Source organism: Odocoileus virginianus, chromosome 25, assembly GCF_023699985.2.
Source record: "Odocoileus virginianus isolate 20LAN1187 ecotype Illinois chromosome 25, Ovbor_1.2, whole genome shotgun sequence".
Lineage (NCBI taxonomy): Eukaryota > Metazoa > Chordata > Mammalia > Artiodactyla > Cervidae > Odocoileus > Odocoileus virginianus.
The window spans coordinates 10142915-10159805 of NC_069698.1; the positions used below are offsets into that span (position 1 = coordinate 10142915).

Genomic DNA, 16891 nt, shown 5'->3' on the forward strand with positions numbered 1-16891 from the left:
CACAACTGGGTATTGTTTTTGCTTTGCCTCTATCTCTTCATTTTTTCTGGAGTTATTTCTCCATCTATCTCCAGTAGCATATTGGGCATCTATTGACCTGGGGAGTTCATCTTTCAGTGTCCTGTCTTTTTGCCTTTTCATACTGTTCATGGGGTTTTCATGGCAAGAATACTTCAGTGGTTTGCCAGACCCGTCTGTCTTGGGTGGCCCCACTTAGCATGGCTCATAGTTTCATTGAGTTACACAAGGCTATGGTCCATGTGATCAGATTGGTTAGTTTTCTGTGATTGTGGTTTTCATTCTGTCTGCTCTCTGATGGAGAAGGATAAGAGGCTTATGGTAGCTTCCTGATGGGAGAGACTGACTGAGGAGGAAAGTGGGTCTTATTCTGATGGGCAGGCCCATGCTCAGTAAATCTTTAATCCAATTTTCTGTTGGTGGGTGGTGCTGTGTTCCCTCCCTGTAAATGTGCTTTCACAAAGAGTGAGTGAACTGAACTGAACTGAACAGGAGGGGAAGGGGCAGGGCACAATTTTTGAAAGAATGACATGACCCAAGGTCACAACTTAAACCAATTAGAATCAAATGGGACCAAGATGTCAGACAAGACTAGACCTTGATCCTCAATCAGCAAACAAAATCACCCAGAGGTGCCATGACAGTTGCAGGGCAAAAGACCAAGGAGTGGGTGATAGCCCAAATCCTGGAAACCTCCACCCCTTTCCAAAAGTAGTTGGAATAATCCTCCCGCTCATTAGCACATGAAATTACCTAGCCTATAAAAACTGTCGCATTTTGCAGTGCTCTTGCCCTCCGTGATGGCTCACACTCTTGTTTGTGGAGTGTGTTTCTCTCTGAATCTGAATAAAGCCATTTCTTACCTATCACTTTGTCTCTCACTGAAGTCCTTCTGCAATGAGACATCAAGAACCTGAGCTTTATTATGCCCTGCAGCCAGGTGCCATGGGTTTTGGTCTGGTTTGAGTTCCAGCCATGTGGGTTCAAGTCCCAAACTGGGTTCTGGCTGGAGTCGAGTCCCAGACATGTGGGTTCAAGTCCCAATTTGAGGTAAACAGTTTCAATACCCCTACTCTACTTCTTCACTATAAATTCCTAGCTGTCTTTGTTGTGTTTAGACTTGAGCCTGATCTTTCTTCTCTATTGACAGTAACCCTAATTACTATAGTCTTGAATAAAGTCTTCTTTACTATTTTAACAAGTGTTAGGTTAATTTTTTAATAGAAGCAGCCTGTGTAAAAGTCCATACAGTGAGTTACTAAGGCTCAACTTTAGATCTTTTTTCAGGTGTTTTTTTTTCCCCCGTGGTCACAAAATTTTAACATTTTAAACCTAAACTTTACAGAATAAATATATTGGACCCTATCTCCATCAATCCTAACTTCTAGTTGCTATTTTAAATGTTGCCCTAACCACTAAAACATTAGTGGTCTTACAATGTCTGGGTTATGGAAATAACATATTTCTGAATTAAATGTATCAGATCGTCTGGTGTGTGCTCTTCTCAGGGATCCTGAACCAGAATCACTCAACTAAGCTGCTCCTGAACAGAAGCTGTGAGATAATAAATGTTGTTTTAAGTCACTAAGTTTCGGGGGTTATCTAATATGCAGCAACAGAGTATCATAGACTGGGAGCCTTAAACTGCAAGTATTCCTCACAGTTCTAGATCTGGGAAGTCCATGATCAAATGTCAGCAGATTCAGTGTCCAGTGAAGACCTGCTTCATAGATGGCTGTCTTCTCACTGTCTCACGTTACTGTTGTTCAGTCGCTACGTCATGTCCAGCTCTCTGTAACCCCATGGACTGTAGCACGCCAGGCCACCCTGTCCTCCTTTATCTCCTGGAGTCTGCTTAAATTCATGTCCATTGAGTTGGTGATGCCATCCAACCATTCTCTGTTGCCCCCTTCTCCTCCTGCCTTCAATCTTTCCCAGCCAGCATCAGTGTTTTTCCTAGTGAGTCAGCTCTTCACATCAGGTAGCCAAAGTATTAGAGCTTCTTTCCAGTGAATATTCAGGATTGATTTCATTTAGCACTGACTGGTTTGATCTCCTGGCTATCTGAGGGACTCTCAAGAGTCTTCTCCAGCACCACAGTTCAAAAGGATCAATATTTCAGTGCTCAGCCTTCTTTATGGTCCAACTCTCACATCCATACATGACTACTGGAAAAATCATAGCTTTGACTATATGGACCTTTGTTGGCAAGGTCCAGTATATGGACCTTTGATGTCTCTGCTTTTTAACATGCTGTCTAGATTTGTCATAGCTTTTCTTCCAAGGAGCAAGCAATTTTTAATTTCATGGCTGCAGTTATAATCTGCAGTAAATTTTGGAGTCCAAGGAAAGAAAACTGTTTTTTCATGTTTCACTGTTTCTATTTTTTTCCTATCTGTTTGCCATGAAATGATGGTACCAGATGCCATGATTTTAATTTCTTGAATGTTGAGTTTTAAGTCAGCTTTTTCACTCTCTTCTTTCACCCTTATCAAGAGGCTCTTTAGTTACTCTTCTGCTGTCTGCCAGTAGCGTGGTATCATCTGCATATTTGAGGTTGTTGTCTCACATTGCAGAAGGGAGATTTCTGAGGTTTCTTCCATAACAGCATTAATCCTGGTAATAAGGGCTCTATGCTCATGGTGTAATCACCTCCCAAATATCCCACCTCCTAATACCATCACATTGGAGATTAAAATTTCACCATGAATTTTGGTGGGGGACACAAACATTCAATACATAACAGAAACTATAGTGTATACTAGGTTTTAAAAAAAAAACAAAGCACTAAGAGGAACTTCCCTGGTGGTTCAGTAGTTAGGAGTCTGCTTCTGAAACAGGAGGGAATGGGGCAGGGCACAACCTTTGAAAGAATGATATAGCCCGAGGCACAACATGAACTGATTAGAACCAGTTCAGTTCAGTCGCTCAGTCGTGTTGACTCTGAGACCCCATGAACCGCAGCATGCCAGGCCTCCCTGGCCATCACCAACTCCCGGAGTTTACTCAAACTTATGTCTGAGTCGGTGATGCCATCCAGCCATCTCATCCTCTGTTGTCCCCTTCTCCTCCTGCCCCCAATTCTTCCCAGCATCAGGGTCTTTTCCAATGAGTCACTCTCATGAGGTGGCCACAGTATTGGAGTTTCAGCTTCAGCATCAGTCCCTCCAATGAACACCCAGGACTGATCTCCCCTAGGATGGACTGGTTGGATCTCCTTGCAGTCTAAGGGACTCTCAAGAGTCTTCTCCAACACTACAGTTCAAAAGCATCAATTCTTTGGTGCTCAGCTTTCTTCATAGTCCAACTCTCACATCCATACATGACCACTGGAAAAACCATAGCCTTGATTAGATGGACCTTTGTTGGCAAAGTAATGTCTCTGCTTTTTAATATGCTATCAAGGTTGGTCATAACTTTCCTTCCAAGGAGTAAACGTCTTTTAATTTCACGGCTGCAATCCCCATCTGCAGTGATTTTGGAGCCCAAATAAATAAAAGTCTGACACTGTTTCCACTGTTTCCCCATCTATTTCCCATGAAGTGATGGGACCAGATGCCATGATCTTAGTTTTCTGAATGTTGAGCTTTAAGCCAACTTTTTCACTCTCCTCTTTCACTTTCATCAAGAGGCTTTTTAGTTCCTCTTCACTTTCTGCCATAAGGGTGGTGTCATCTGCATATCTGAAGTTATTGATATTTCTCCCAGCAATCTTGATTCCAGCTTGTGCTTCCTCCAGCCCAGCGTTTCTCATGATGTACTCTGCATATAAGTTAAATAAGCAGGGTCACAAATACACAGCCTTGATATACTCCTTTTCCTATTTGGGACCAGTCTGTCGTTCCATATCCAGTTCTGACTGTTGCTTCCTGACCTGCATATAGTTTTCTCAAGAGCCAGGTCAGGTGGTCTGGTATTCCCATCTCTTTCAGAATTTTCCACAGTTTATTGTGATCCACACAGTCAAAGGCTTTGGCATAGTCAAGAAAGCAGAAATAGATGTTTTTCTGGAACTCTCTTGCTTTTTCAGTGATCCAGTGGATGTTGGCAATTTGATCTCTGGTTTCTCTGCCTTTTCTAAAACCAGCTTGAACATCTGGAAATTCACGGTTCACATGTTGCTGAAGCCTGGCTTGGAGAATTTTGAGCATTTCTTTACTAGCATGTGAGATGAGTGCAATTGTGTGGTAGATTCTTTGGCATTGCCTTTCTTTGGGATTGGAATGAAAAGTGACCTTTTCCAGTCCTGTGGCGACTGCTGATTAGAACCAAATGGGTCCAAAATGTCAGACAAGTGAACTTGACTAGACCCTGATCCTCTGTATAGGCTCACCGTAACACATTCAGCAGGCTAAGTGACACACCCAGAGGTGCCATGAGAGTTCCAAAGTTGACCATCGAAGACCAAATGTGGGCGTGGCCTAACCCCTGGAAATCCCCACCCCTTCCCCAAAATAGTTGGAATAATCCTCCCATTCATTAGCCTATGAAGTTACCCAGCCCATAAAAGCTAACCACACCACAATTCAAGGCCGTTACACTGGCCCTTGTGTTGACCCACACTCTGTAGAGTGTGTTTCTCTCTGAATAAATCCACTTCTTACTTATCGTTTTTGTCTCTTACTGAATTCTTTCTGTGATGAGAACATCAAGAAAATTGAGCTTCATTGGGTCCTAAACCGGGTCTGTGACCTCAGTGGGAAGACTGTGAGTTTTGGCTGAGTTTGAGTCCCAGACTGGATTTTGGCTGGGTTCAAGTCCCGATCTGAGGTAAACGGTTTCACTTCCAGCACAGGGGATGGGTTCAACCCCTGGTTGGGGAACTAAAATCCCACATGGTGTCTGATGTGGCCCAAAACCAACAAAAACAAAACAAAAAACCCCACTAGGAATTAGAACAGTAGAAGAACTAGAAAGTGCTATGTACAGAAAAATTCATATGACCTATTAGATATGGCAGAGTCAATTTTTCAAATGTAACATCTAATATGGTTTCCTCTAGTACTCATGTGGGGGCAGAGCTAAAAAAAACTTTGTAACCTATTCCTTTATCTCTCTTTAAAACTTTCTGGAACTGCCAAAATGAAGTTTTCACCAGTAGTCCCTATCTCAGTAAATGATATTTCTCTTTTTTCTTTTTAGTAAATAGTATTGTATTTCTATCCAACTAGTTGTTGAAGACAAAACATCTGGGGACACTCCTTGTTATTTTCTTCTCCTTATTCCTGACCTCCAGTCACAAAATTTTGTTCATTACAAGTATTAAGCATTTCTCTGCAGATTAAAATCACAATGAAATATCACTTCACCCCTCTCAGAATGGCCCTCATCAGAGTCTACAAATAACAAATATTGGAGAGGATGTGAAGAAAAGAGAACCCTTGTATACTGTTGGTGGGAATACAAATTGGTGCCACCACTGTGGCAAACAGTATGGGAGTTCCTTAAAAAGCCAAAAATAGAGTTACCATAGGAGCCAGCAATTCACTCCTGGGTATACATCTGGAGAAAAATGAAAACACTAATTTGATAAGATGCATGCACCCCAATATTTATAGCAGCACTATTTACAATAGGCCAGATGTTGAAGCAACCCAATGCCCATTGATAGATGATTAGATTAAGATGTGATGTGCAAATGAAATATTACTCAGCCATAAGAATGGAATATTGCCATTTACAGCAATGTGGATGGATCTGGAGAATATTGTGCTTAGTGAAATGTCAAAGACAAATTATACATGGTATCACTCGTATGTTGAATCTAAAAAAATAATACAAACGAATGTACATACAAAAGAAACAGATTCATAGATATAGAAAACATGTTTATGGTTACCAAAGCAAAGGAAGGAATAAATTATGGTTATGGGATTAACAGATACAAACTATTATACATACAATAGAGAAGCAACAAGGATTTATTGTATGAAAAAGTAAAAGTTGCTCAGTTGTGTCTGACCCTTTGTGACTCCATGGATTATACAGTCCATGAAATCCTGCAAGCCAGAATACTGGAGTGGGTAGCCATCCCCTTCCCCAGGGGATCTTCCTAACCCAGGGATCAGACGGAAGTCTTCTGCATTGCAGGTGGATTCTTTACCAGCTGAGCTACCAAGGAAGCCTTTTATTGTATAGCACAGGGAATTATATTCAATATCTTATAATTATGATGGAATATAATCCACAAAAAATGAATCATTTGGATGTACACTTAAATACTGTAGGACATTTACACTTAGAAAAAAAGCATTGAACATTTCTCAAACTACTGCCAAAATTATTTGATCTCCTAGCTTCCAAGCTTGTTCTCCTTCTAAACTATTCTCTAAACTACAATCAGGATATTCTTTATAAAGTGTAAATCTACTAATATTGTGTCTAAAACCATCCAGTGGTTTCCATTGTCATTAAAATAAAGTAAAAGATTTTTTTTTGGACATTGCAGCCTTAAGTAAGCTGCCTGTTTATTTCTCCAACTTAACTTTGCAGCTGCTGACAAAACCTCTCCATCAAATCTGATTCTGGCTCCTCGGAGCCCTTCTCTTGAGTAGGCTTTGCCCTTGGTCCGCTTAGTCCAGTTTTAGCAAAAATTCCGCTGAGTCAGTTAGTGAAAATCTCACATTTGGTATCTGAACATCCTCTATTATATTTGATAAAATTCCTCATAGTCCACTGTCAGTATCTTCCCAGCCCTGGCCTGCCTGCAGTAAGAATCCTGTTGAGTCAATCAAGAAAAACTCTTATTATCCCTGAAGTTTTCTCTTAGTAATTTTCTATTCATTGCTACTTGGCTATAACTCCTCCCCCCACCCCCATCATTGTATTTGCAGTTGAGCCCTATCTCTCCCCTACTACAAAATCCCCATTGCACCAGTCACTTTTGAGTTTTCCTTACTGTCTTTAATGAATGTCATGAATAATTTTTTCCTTAGAACTACTCTATAATCTTTTAGCTCCTGCTGAACTGGACTTCTTTCTTCTGCCTCGGGACTTCTGCACATGTGATTCCTTTGACTGTGACTTTGTTTTCCTACTCCTGTTCTTCAAACTAGGCATCATTTTGTCAAAGGAGTATTCCCTGAATCCTAAAGCTATTATTAGCGCTCATATTGGATGTTCCATGACGCCCTTTGTTTCTTAACACTCTTCACACTTGTAATTTGTTTTTCATTGTGAACCCCAAATAAAGATAAAGGCAATGCTGGCCTTGTTTATCAATGTGCCCAACATTAATATTTACTAGTAGACAGATATTAGCAAAGGTATGAGTAAACACACACATAAGAAAAACAGAAAAAACTCACAAACATAACAAGCATGGAGTCACCTTATGATACTTAATTTTATTTTCATTTATAATTTTAATATAGCGTTAATAATACAGAAGTCAAAGATTGACTTAATATTTAATTTCTATCAATATAGTTTTGGCGTCATTCTATTAAACCATATGAAATCTTTTCCTAAGAAGATCGTCTAACAACACTACTTTGACTAATATTGTAAAATATTAATGATGGTACTGACTTCCTGGTTCATCAGTAGGCTACAGAACATATTTGCAAAACATATTTACTTAAAAAAAGTCAACAAATCAGACTTGAAGTCAGAACATAACACTGCATGTGAGTTGGAAGTGTTCTTCTCTTCTAGCATCTACATTAGCAAAGTTTCAGTAGGACAAAACAATCTTAGATGACAAAAAAAAGTAACTTAAGCACTTTGCTTTCTTTTTGTAGAGCTTCTAGTCACTATGGACACTCGAGAGAAATTAATAGCTGCTTTGGCTTTCAAAGCTTTTCTAAAGTATTTAAAAATAGACTGAAGGCTAGAGGAAGGGGCTAAGTTGTGTTTTTCTGTACCAGCAGAAACTGTAGGAAACTCCTTTCTCAAAATGGTTGTTGCAGGTTTATCCAAAGGCTTCGGACTTGTCACCCATTCACGGCAGTGCTGCTTTATCCATTCTAATAACTGGACATCACTTCCCAACTGGTGTCCTATGTGATGTTCAGAGTCAATAAGTGCAACAGCGTACACTTTGCTCATCACGTCCCACTTCTTACGAACAAGCAAGTCCATGAAAACCAAGCCTCCGTGACCATGTACGATGAAGGCAACATCCTTGCCTTCGGTCTTTGAAATGAAGCAATCCCAAACCTGAGCCATGTGTTCTGCAGGGGTGTTGCTGCCTCTTTTTGGGATACACTGGAGAGGCTCCTGGAGAGAGAAGCTCTCTGCCTGAAACATTGTTCTGGAAGAGGACTCAACATTCTGTGTTACAAGTCCTTTCCACTCTTTTCCTGTCTGCTGGTCCACAAAATTGTCATTGGGGTTTAGCACAATTACATCATAATGTGCCTGCAGTGCCATCTGAATACACGGTATCTGACTTCCATGTTGGAGACCATGATGTATTATTGCCTGCTGACTCCACTGACCAGCTCTAACGACCCCGTGGTCTTGAAGGAGGACAAGAAGAGCAGAATGATGACTTGACAATGCTCTTTCACTCATGAAAAAGAAGCTTCTTGGCTCCTCATCAGCCTCTGGTGGGATATATACTTTTTGTAATTTGCACACTTTCTCCAAAAGTTCATAAATGTATTGTTCAAGCAAACGGCCCAGGGCCCAGTAGCGCTTGCTGTTCCTCTCCAGGCCATTTCTGTAAAAGTTAAAGGCAAAAGGCCCATTTGTCTCAGTGTGTCTCAACTCCGCTTTTTCATTGAAGTCATATTTCAGTTCTTCTAGTAAGTCAGACTGTTCAATAAATTTTCGGAAGCTCAGTTTCTGAGTCACTGGTAACCACTGAAAGTAAAAAGCAGTATTATGTCAGTACTAGAAAAAAAAATACAAATTTCATCTTGCTAAAGTCTTCCTGTGGGAAATCATGCTAAATTAAGCACTTTATGAAGACATCAGGGCTTCCCTGGTGGCCCCATAGTAAAGAATCTGCCTGCCAATGCAGGAGACACAAGAGATATGGTTTTGAACCCTGAGATAGGAAGATCCCTTAGAAGAGGAAATGGAAACCCACTCCAGTATTCTTGCCTGGGAAATCCCACTGACAGGGTATCTTGGAGGGCTGCAGTCTGTGGGGTTGCAAAAAGAGTCAGGCACAGCTTAGTGACCAAACAGCAAACATGAAGACATTGATATTTTAACCTATGGTGGAGATTTTAACTCAAAATAATTGTGAAAAATGCAAAGTAGTGAGAAGCTGAATACACTGAAGGACAATGGCTAGAGCATATATAAAAACAGAACTCTGGCCCACAATCTGCAGCAACTTGCCCAGGAAGTAAATCTCTCATCTACAATAAACAGCCCTGGAAGCCAGTGTTGCAAGTCAGAATCTCAGGAAGTCAGACTGCTTACTTCTAGTGACAATCTGAGAAGTCAAACAATAACTTAGCTTCTGTCACAGTTGGCCCCAAATGGCCAAGACTTGATTTGTATTTACTTATTTGGCTGTGCCCAGTCTTAGCTGTGGTATGCAGGATCTTTAGTTGCGGCATGTGGGATCTAGTTCCCTGATCAAGGGTTGAACCCTGGGGTCCCCTACATTGGCTATGTGGAGTCTCAGCCACTGAACCACCAGGCAAGTCCCAAGACTTGGTTAATAACTTATAGCTTCCCTAATTTTTATCCCTGCTTCCAACTTGGGACCCACCAGAGAAAGCCAGATAGGCACCGCTAACCAGTCACACAGGATGCCTCCCTTTTAGTTAGCTTGCAGACAGCTTCCTCATGCCAATATGGTCCAATCAGGACATGCCAGCAGCCTTCCATTTTTTTCCACTACAAAGCTTTCCTGCTCTTCTGCTGGCCTTTGAGTCACTGCCAAAATGCAAGTGATGGTGGCTGGCTCCCTTGCTATAGTGAGCTCAGAGTGAATAGATTTTTGTTTTTCTCATTTGCTTAGTCTTTATCTCCACAGTAAGCATTTAAATATTTTTGCTATTAAATAAATGGCAGGGGATGTGAAATGTGAACCAGACACTGGAGATTGTGATCAACTTATCTAATAACAGAAGATATGGTTATTCTGATGTTTGAAACTAAAAGCGACTGAGAAGTTAAGTTAGTTATTGTAGCCATAGCCCAAGGGAAAGAAAAGTCTTTGAAAGGTTAAGTCCCTGGAAAAAAGAAAACAACCTCAATAGACTCTATTTGGGGGAGAAAAAAAAGGTTAAGTGGTTTGTGCTAAGATCAAACAACTCTTAAATAAATGATTAGGTACTGAGGCTATGTGACTCAAATTCATGTTCTTAACAAATACATTAATACTCTTGCTCCTGAATTTCTGAACACTTGCCCTAGCAACCACAACCCACTTGCAATAAATAGCACTAACATGATTTTCACTGCCACTCAAGCTGCTATCAAGGCTTAAGGTAAAATCAAAACAGTGCTAGTTTGTTTTGATTTCTTAACTCTTTTCTCACTTTCTGAGTCTGACTCCCACACCCAACCAGTACTTTATGAAGGTATTTGGTTGTCCAAATTATCCTATATAGACTGCTATATATAGACTATATATATCCTGTTATCTATATATAGACTATATATAGTCTATATATTTCCTATATAGACTGTTACTTCCTGTTCCTTTAAAAACTTTTCCTTCCAGTGTTGCTGATCTCAGGTGCTATTATGTAACTATCTTTTTCTAGAGTGCAAGTGACAGATAGGAGCCTCTGGAATTAGATTAATTGATTTAGGTTTAAATTCTAGCTCCAAATTTTAAGTTGAATGACTTTCAGCTGGTTTCTTAACCTCTCTGAGTTTCAGTTTCTTCAACTTCCGAGTTTTAGTTTATGCTATCTAAAACAGCGTTCGTTATTACCCTCTATCCTGCCACTCTGCTTTATTTTTCTTCATAGCCTACATTACCACCTGATATATAATTGTATATTTAAAAATTGTCTCTCCTCACTAGAATGAAAGCTCTATGACAACAGGAACTTTGTTTAATTAACTGCTGTATCTACAGTACTTGGAACAGTTTCTGGGATATACAAATATTTTTTCAATGCATAAATGCAAAATAGGATAACATTTCACAAGGCTGTTGTGAGAATTAAATTAATATAGATAAAAGCCATTTTATGCAGTGTCTCACACATGGAAGTTTCTGTAAAATAAGACAGGATGATCTTCCTTTTGAGAAATGTGAAATAAAAAAAACATATATCTCTTGCCAAGCCTTTCTTATTTACTCAACATTGTGATTTTTACCCACATTAGTAAGCACAGTCCGAGATCATTTTACCAATTTATAGTGTCCCATTGCTTGAATATGCCATGGTTTAACCATTATTCTGTTGAAGAACATTAAGGCTGCTCCAGTTTTGCACAATTATAAACAAAGTGGGCTTCCCTGGTAGCTCAGCTGGTAAAGAATCTGCCTGCAATGAGTGAGACCTGGGTTCAATCCCTGGGTTGGGAAGATCCCCTGGAGGAGGGCATGGCAACCCACTCCAGTATTCTTGCCTGGAGAATCCCCATGGACAGAGGAGACTGGTGGGCTACAGTCCATGGGGTCACAAAAAGTCAGATACGACTGAGTGACTAAGCACATAAACAAAGCTGCAACGAACATTCTTATAGCTATATTTTTTGTGCACATATCAAGAGTTTCTCTAGGCAATATGCCTATAAGTGGAATTTGTAAGTCATGTCGACATCTTCCATTCTACCAGATACTGCTAAATTGCTCGCCAAAAAGGAACGTCCATTTTATAGTTTGGCATGGATGAGGTTTGTACAGAAAAGCAGTAATCTCTTAGATCTAAAAATACTGTTTATTCAGGCACTATGCTGAAAACTGCCCTTTTCTCTACTGAAATAAATAGAAAGATAACTTTGTATGTAAAACTCGATGAACTAAACCTAAATCAACTAAACTAAAGAACTAAAGAATGTTGTTCGCTAACTTTTCTTTCAATCAGAGTAAAACAAAATCAGTATTTTTCTAATAGCATGTAGTATATGGCATTCAATTCCTCTTTTTCACCTTCGTTAAGTGCTTTTGTACCTAGTTGTTTGAGAAACAATTCTCAGGGGAAAAGAATGGGAGTTTGCAAACTGGATAACCAAATGGCACACAGATAAATAAAGGACAAGTATTTAAGTGTAGAGAAAAGGTGCAGAGTATCCTGTAGAATGAAAAGGTAGACAATTTTTTACAATTTATTCTAGTTTACATTGCTTGGCTAATATACCTCCAACATGTAACTCTCCCCTGAATTCATATCTAGCTGTTCCTTGATATATTTAGTCACCAACCAAACCTATTTATATTCAGATTGTACTTAAAGTTAATTCACTTGGGAAGAGAAGGGTCATTTTTAGATTAAGCTCTCCTCAAAGAAATTGTTACTTAAGGGTTAAAATAAAGGGTTGATCAATTTCACACTGCCATCATGTCCTGAAACTATTAAAAAAATCATACCTACTGCTTTTAATCAGTCAAAACAAAAACAGAATATCTAATTTAAACACTTTATATACACTTTTAACACTCAATAAAGAACCATACTCATTAAGGTCAAACTTGTCCATCCTCTCCTCTTATAAAATACTGGGCTGATGAATTTCTAATTCAAACAATGTCAATTTAAAAGGCTCTATACATTGTGAGCTAAACATACATAAAAGAAATGACCTTATCTACAAACATACTAAGGGAATCATTCACTTTTTTTGGTCTTTCTTCCTTATTTTAAAATAAGGAAGCTTTCACCTGAACATCATAAAACACTATAAAACAAAAGATCATGTAATTAGTCTTTCATAAAGTGCAAAGTGAGATTGTTAAATGACTCCCTCAAAAGACTGAACTTTTTAGTCCTTTAAGTTGTTTGCAATACAACTATGCAGTAGATACTGTAAAAACAATAAAAAATACTGGTTTAAAGAGCAAATTTGAAGTTTTTGAGCTTAAAGGTCATTTATCTTCAAATATGTTATTCAAAACCAGCTCCATTCAAAGAAACAAACTGACTCACTGTCTTTATTAACAGAAATGCTATTATTTGGTTGGATGACAAGTTTAAATGATACGTTTGCAAGTTGACTAATATTATTTCTTATGCTGTCATTTCTAATAGGTTGACTTACTGCTAAACTTTAAAACCATTTACTTTTAAGGAAGGTTTGCACAGAAATGGATTAGGCTTACTTACAATTTACTTTTTTATGTTTCCACCTCTTACCTCTATTTCCATCTTTTTCCAGCTCTGTTTCGTATATCAGCTGATGATTCAAGCCAGCGTGATTCTAGAGTAAAATCATTCAATTAAAAAAGTTGATTTATATAATAAAATTCAGATATTTTTCAGTAGGCAGTGTTTTTATTTGCTAAAAAGAAGTAAACTAGAGCCTCTAAATGAAATCCTTGTAGTGAATTTCATTCTCAGCGAGCCCTGATGTATTTCTGCTTTTCAGCCATTCTGACCTTGCAAGACACTCCCCCCAGCCCAATAGGCATTATCACCTGGAGACTACTTACCTCTAGCTCCAGCACAGACGACACAGTAATTAAAAGCAAGGCTAAAGAAGCAAGGCTCTGGCAGTGAATTGAACAAATTAAGTCCCATTACCAGCCTTGCTAAAATGGGGGAGAGGGGAGCGGATGTCAAACTGTTGGAACGTTCCAGTATCATTTGCCTCTAACTAGAGTGCTATTTTGTTAAACTTACTATGATTAAAGTTTACCCACTTAAAAAAAAGTATTCAAATATGTACTTTATTGGTAATCAAATAGAACAATTTTCTAAACTGATGGGTCCTATGAAAGGACTAAAAAAGTAATCAGTCCAAAAGTACTAATCGTTGAGTTCGCTGAGGTCAGCATTATTCCCTTAAGTACTGTAATAAAAATTAGTTGAACAAACTCATATACAGCCACCCAGTTGCTAGCATCTCATTATTTTATGTTTAAAAAATTGAGGTCCAGCTTTTTCCTGTCCTTTAAAAATTATGGATTTGAATTTTGAAGAGATCTTATTACCCTCTTTTTTCCTCAGCTGACTTAATTGATTTCCACTCCAACTGCTAAACTAACAGGCTATCGATTTTTGTCTTGTTAAAGTCTTTTTGCTTTTAAATTTGAGGAAGCGCCTTGAGGACAGACACATAGCAGACGCCACGAGTAAAGTAATACTATCAAAGGACGGTTTCTGGGGTAGCGAAGTGGGGGGATCCCTAAGCTTCCCTGCTTTAATTTTCAGTCACCCTCATCTTCAAGTCAACAAAACCTTTGCTATCTTGGGCTAAAACCTCACACGCCCAGTCTCAATATCCTATAGGCACAGAGAGAATGAAAAAACGCCACTTAGACAAACACTTCCGCGGCTAACCCACAGAGCAAACAAGTCCCAGGAAGTGATTTCCGGATGGAGGTGGGAGGGACGGCAATTTCCGGTCTGAGGCCGGCAACGGCTGTTGCGCAAGCGCAATTCTCATGTTCCTGGCCTTTTTTTCTCTCCCCTCCCCCTCCCTCCTCCACCCAGAGGGGGGCTTGTGGTGACAGCGGCTGCGATTCCAGCTGGAGGAGAAGATGGACAAGGGGAAGGCCGGGAGACGGCGATCTTCTGCTGGTGAGAAAGGGTCGGAGGAGGACTGAGCATACTGTCTCCTAACTCGGGCAAAGGGGAGACACAGGCGGCGACGGGAGCTGCGGCCCGGAGCTGCGAGGGCTCGGGCCCCGGCTGTGGCTCGGCTGGGCGGGGAGCGGAGGGGAGGGAGCGGCGGGGCCCCGCACAATGGAAGGTCCCCCGGTCTCCCCGGCCCCTGCGGTTTGAAGACGCAGTCCGAGCTGTCATCAAAGCCTCAGTCGCGTTTCACCCCGTCACCCCTTTCATTTTGTTTTCCTGCGAGCACCTTGCTCGGGTCTCGTCGAACCGCGGGTCTTCCCGGTTGGTTTGTCGGGCTCCTGCCACGCCTTCCTCGTAATTCCACCAATGTTACTGTTGCATTTCCAGCTTCTCGGCGCCTGACCCCACTTTCCCCTCTTCCTTTGATTCTCGACTTTGCCTCTTTCTCATTCCGCCCCCGCCCCCGCCCCCACCCCGGGCAGGTAACAGCAGCTGCGAAGGAGAGGCGGGGTTTGTCAATTGACACTTCATTTCTCGTCTGAATTGCTGCAAACAACGTGCCTTGCGTGGACTTGCGAGCCCGCCCGCTTAATAACCATTTTCTTTTTCTAGACACCCCCTTCTTCCAAAAGTGATTAAAAAGTCTAACAAAGGACTGGAAGCCCTGTTTCGTTGTGTTTTTATTCTCAGCCTATTTTTGTTTTAACTGGCAAAATGTTTGCCAGTTAAATGATTATCTTTAGTTTTGGGTACTGGATCTTAGAAACACAAAAGAGGGTGTTGTAAGAAGCCAGGTGGAGCTCCTCCCAGTCAGCAAGTTTTCCTTAAAGATCTTGTCCTTCAAGGGTACCTTAGTTCCTGTCTTAAGTCCTGTGAACCTACCAGAGGAGGAGGGAGTAGGGGCTCTTTGATAAGCTTACAGTCTAGTACACTAACACGCAATGAATCATTTCATTTTCTTATTTCTTAATGTGTGTTGTTGCATAGATAGTCTTAACAGTTCTAAATTTATTTAAGAGTTCCCTTGTGGCAGTGCATCTCAGACTTTATGGCTGCAAAGAAGAGTGAACAAGGCTCTCTGGGACATTGCGTGAAGCAGCGGAAAACCTGAAATTCCTTTTCATAAGCAACTAGTGTTACCATTTGTGTGTGTGTAGTCTAGATATATTCTTTGCCTTTGAAAGCATATGTATGTATTATGTTAATATATATATGTGTGTGTGTATATATAGGGCTTCCCAGGTGGTGCAGTGGTGAAGAATCCTCCTGCTAATGCAGGAGCTGCAGGAGACGCAGGTTAGATCTTTGAGTGGAGAAGATCCCCTGGAGTAGGAAATGGCAACCCACTACAGTTCATGGGGTCGCAAAGAGTGGAACATGATTGAGCACACATGCATTCAGATTCCTCTGTGTGTGTGTGTGTGTGTGTGTGTGTGTGTGTGTGTATGTATGTTAGGCATGAGCGAGGAGGGGTGGCCTAGCCAAAAAGGATGCAAGCTGATCTCTAAACCCCATCCCAGACACACCCAGAAGCTCACCCATTTGCTACAAAATAACCGCGGGGGAACTTCTCCAACTCTAGCACATGCACCCTGGGATACAGTGGATACAAACTAATCATAGGGGTTTCCTCAAGTACCCTTAGGCAGCTAGGAGCCCTTTAAGGGTTTGTAAACATTCTACACAGAAATACATCTGATTGTCACATTGAATTATGGGAAGACACACACAGCAGAGCCAGCTGTTAAATAAGTTGCATGTGTCAATTGGCCTTGAGCGTATGCCTATTTGCATTCCCTTTCATTGATTGGTGGTGGGTACAAGCCCTATTTTGCACAGGGCGCGACCAAAAGGAGAAGAGGGAAGTATACAAAGGGGGAAGCCAAAAGGAATGGGGAGGATGACTCCTTTGGGGTCGGCCTGCTGCCATGTGTTGAGAGTGTCTGTCTAATAAAAGGTCTGTCTGCTTGAGCTGAACTGAACTGTAACTTGTCTGTTGTTTTAAACCCTTCAAATTTTTCTTGTATAACAACTAAGGAACAGAAATAAACTGACCTGACATATGTATATATGTAAGTATATATATACTTAACATATATATGCATATATACTCTGTTTGACCCTGTGGACTGTAGCCAGCAGGCTTCTCTGTCCATAGAATTTTCCGAGCAGTAATACAGGAAGGGTTGCCCTTTCCTACTCCATGGGATCCTTCCACCCCAGGGCTCCAACTCATGTCTCTTGTGTCTGCTGCATTGGCAGGTGGACTT

At 40.6% G+C, this 16891-nt stretch overlaps 2 protein-coding genes across 9 annotated transcripts in view; one reads left to right on the forward strand and one right to left on the reverse strand.

Annotated features, from left to right (window-relative positions):
• The window catches only part of SENP7 (SUMO specific peptidase 7), a 155467-nt gene that overhangs the window by 10400 nt on the left and 128176 nt on the right, over positions 1–16891 (forward strand). For all 5 annotated transcript variants that reach the window (XM_070454958.1, XM_020896784.2, XM_020896785.2 and 2 more), the window contains exon 2: positions 14538–14624. In XM_070454958.1, coding sequence (XP_070311059.1) covers positions 14585–14624 — 40 coding nt within the window. In that variant the 5' untranslated portion in view covers positions 14538–14584. The remainder of the gene's footprint in view (positions 1–14537; positions 14625–16891) is intronic.
• LOC110139170 (putative protein ARB2BP) lies at positions 7340–15072 on the reverse strand. 4 transcript variants are annotated; one of them, XM_020896791.2, is made up of 4 exons: positions 14389–14540; positions 13535–13633; positions 13239–13302; positions 7340–8826 (listed from the first exon to the last, which is right to left on the reverse strand). In XM_020896791.2, the coding sequence occupies exons 3-4, from the start codon at positions 13248–13250 to the stop codon at positions 7735–7737; spliced, it is 1104 nt and encodes a 367-aa protein (XP_020752450.2). In that variant the 5' UTR covers positions 13251–13302; positions 13535–13633; positions 14389–14540; the 3' UTR covers positions 7340–7734. The 4 variants fall into 4 exon arrangements, with proteins under 4 accessions (XP_020752450.2, XP_020752449.2, XP_020752447.2 ...); XM_020896790.2 differs by having other exon boundaries at positions 14360–14540; XM_020896788.2 differs by having other exon boundaries at positions 14036–14540.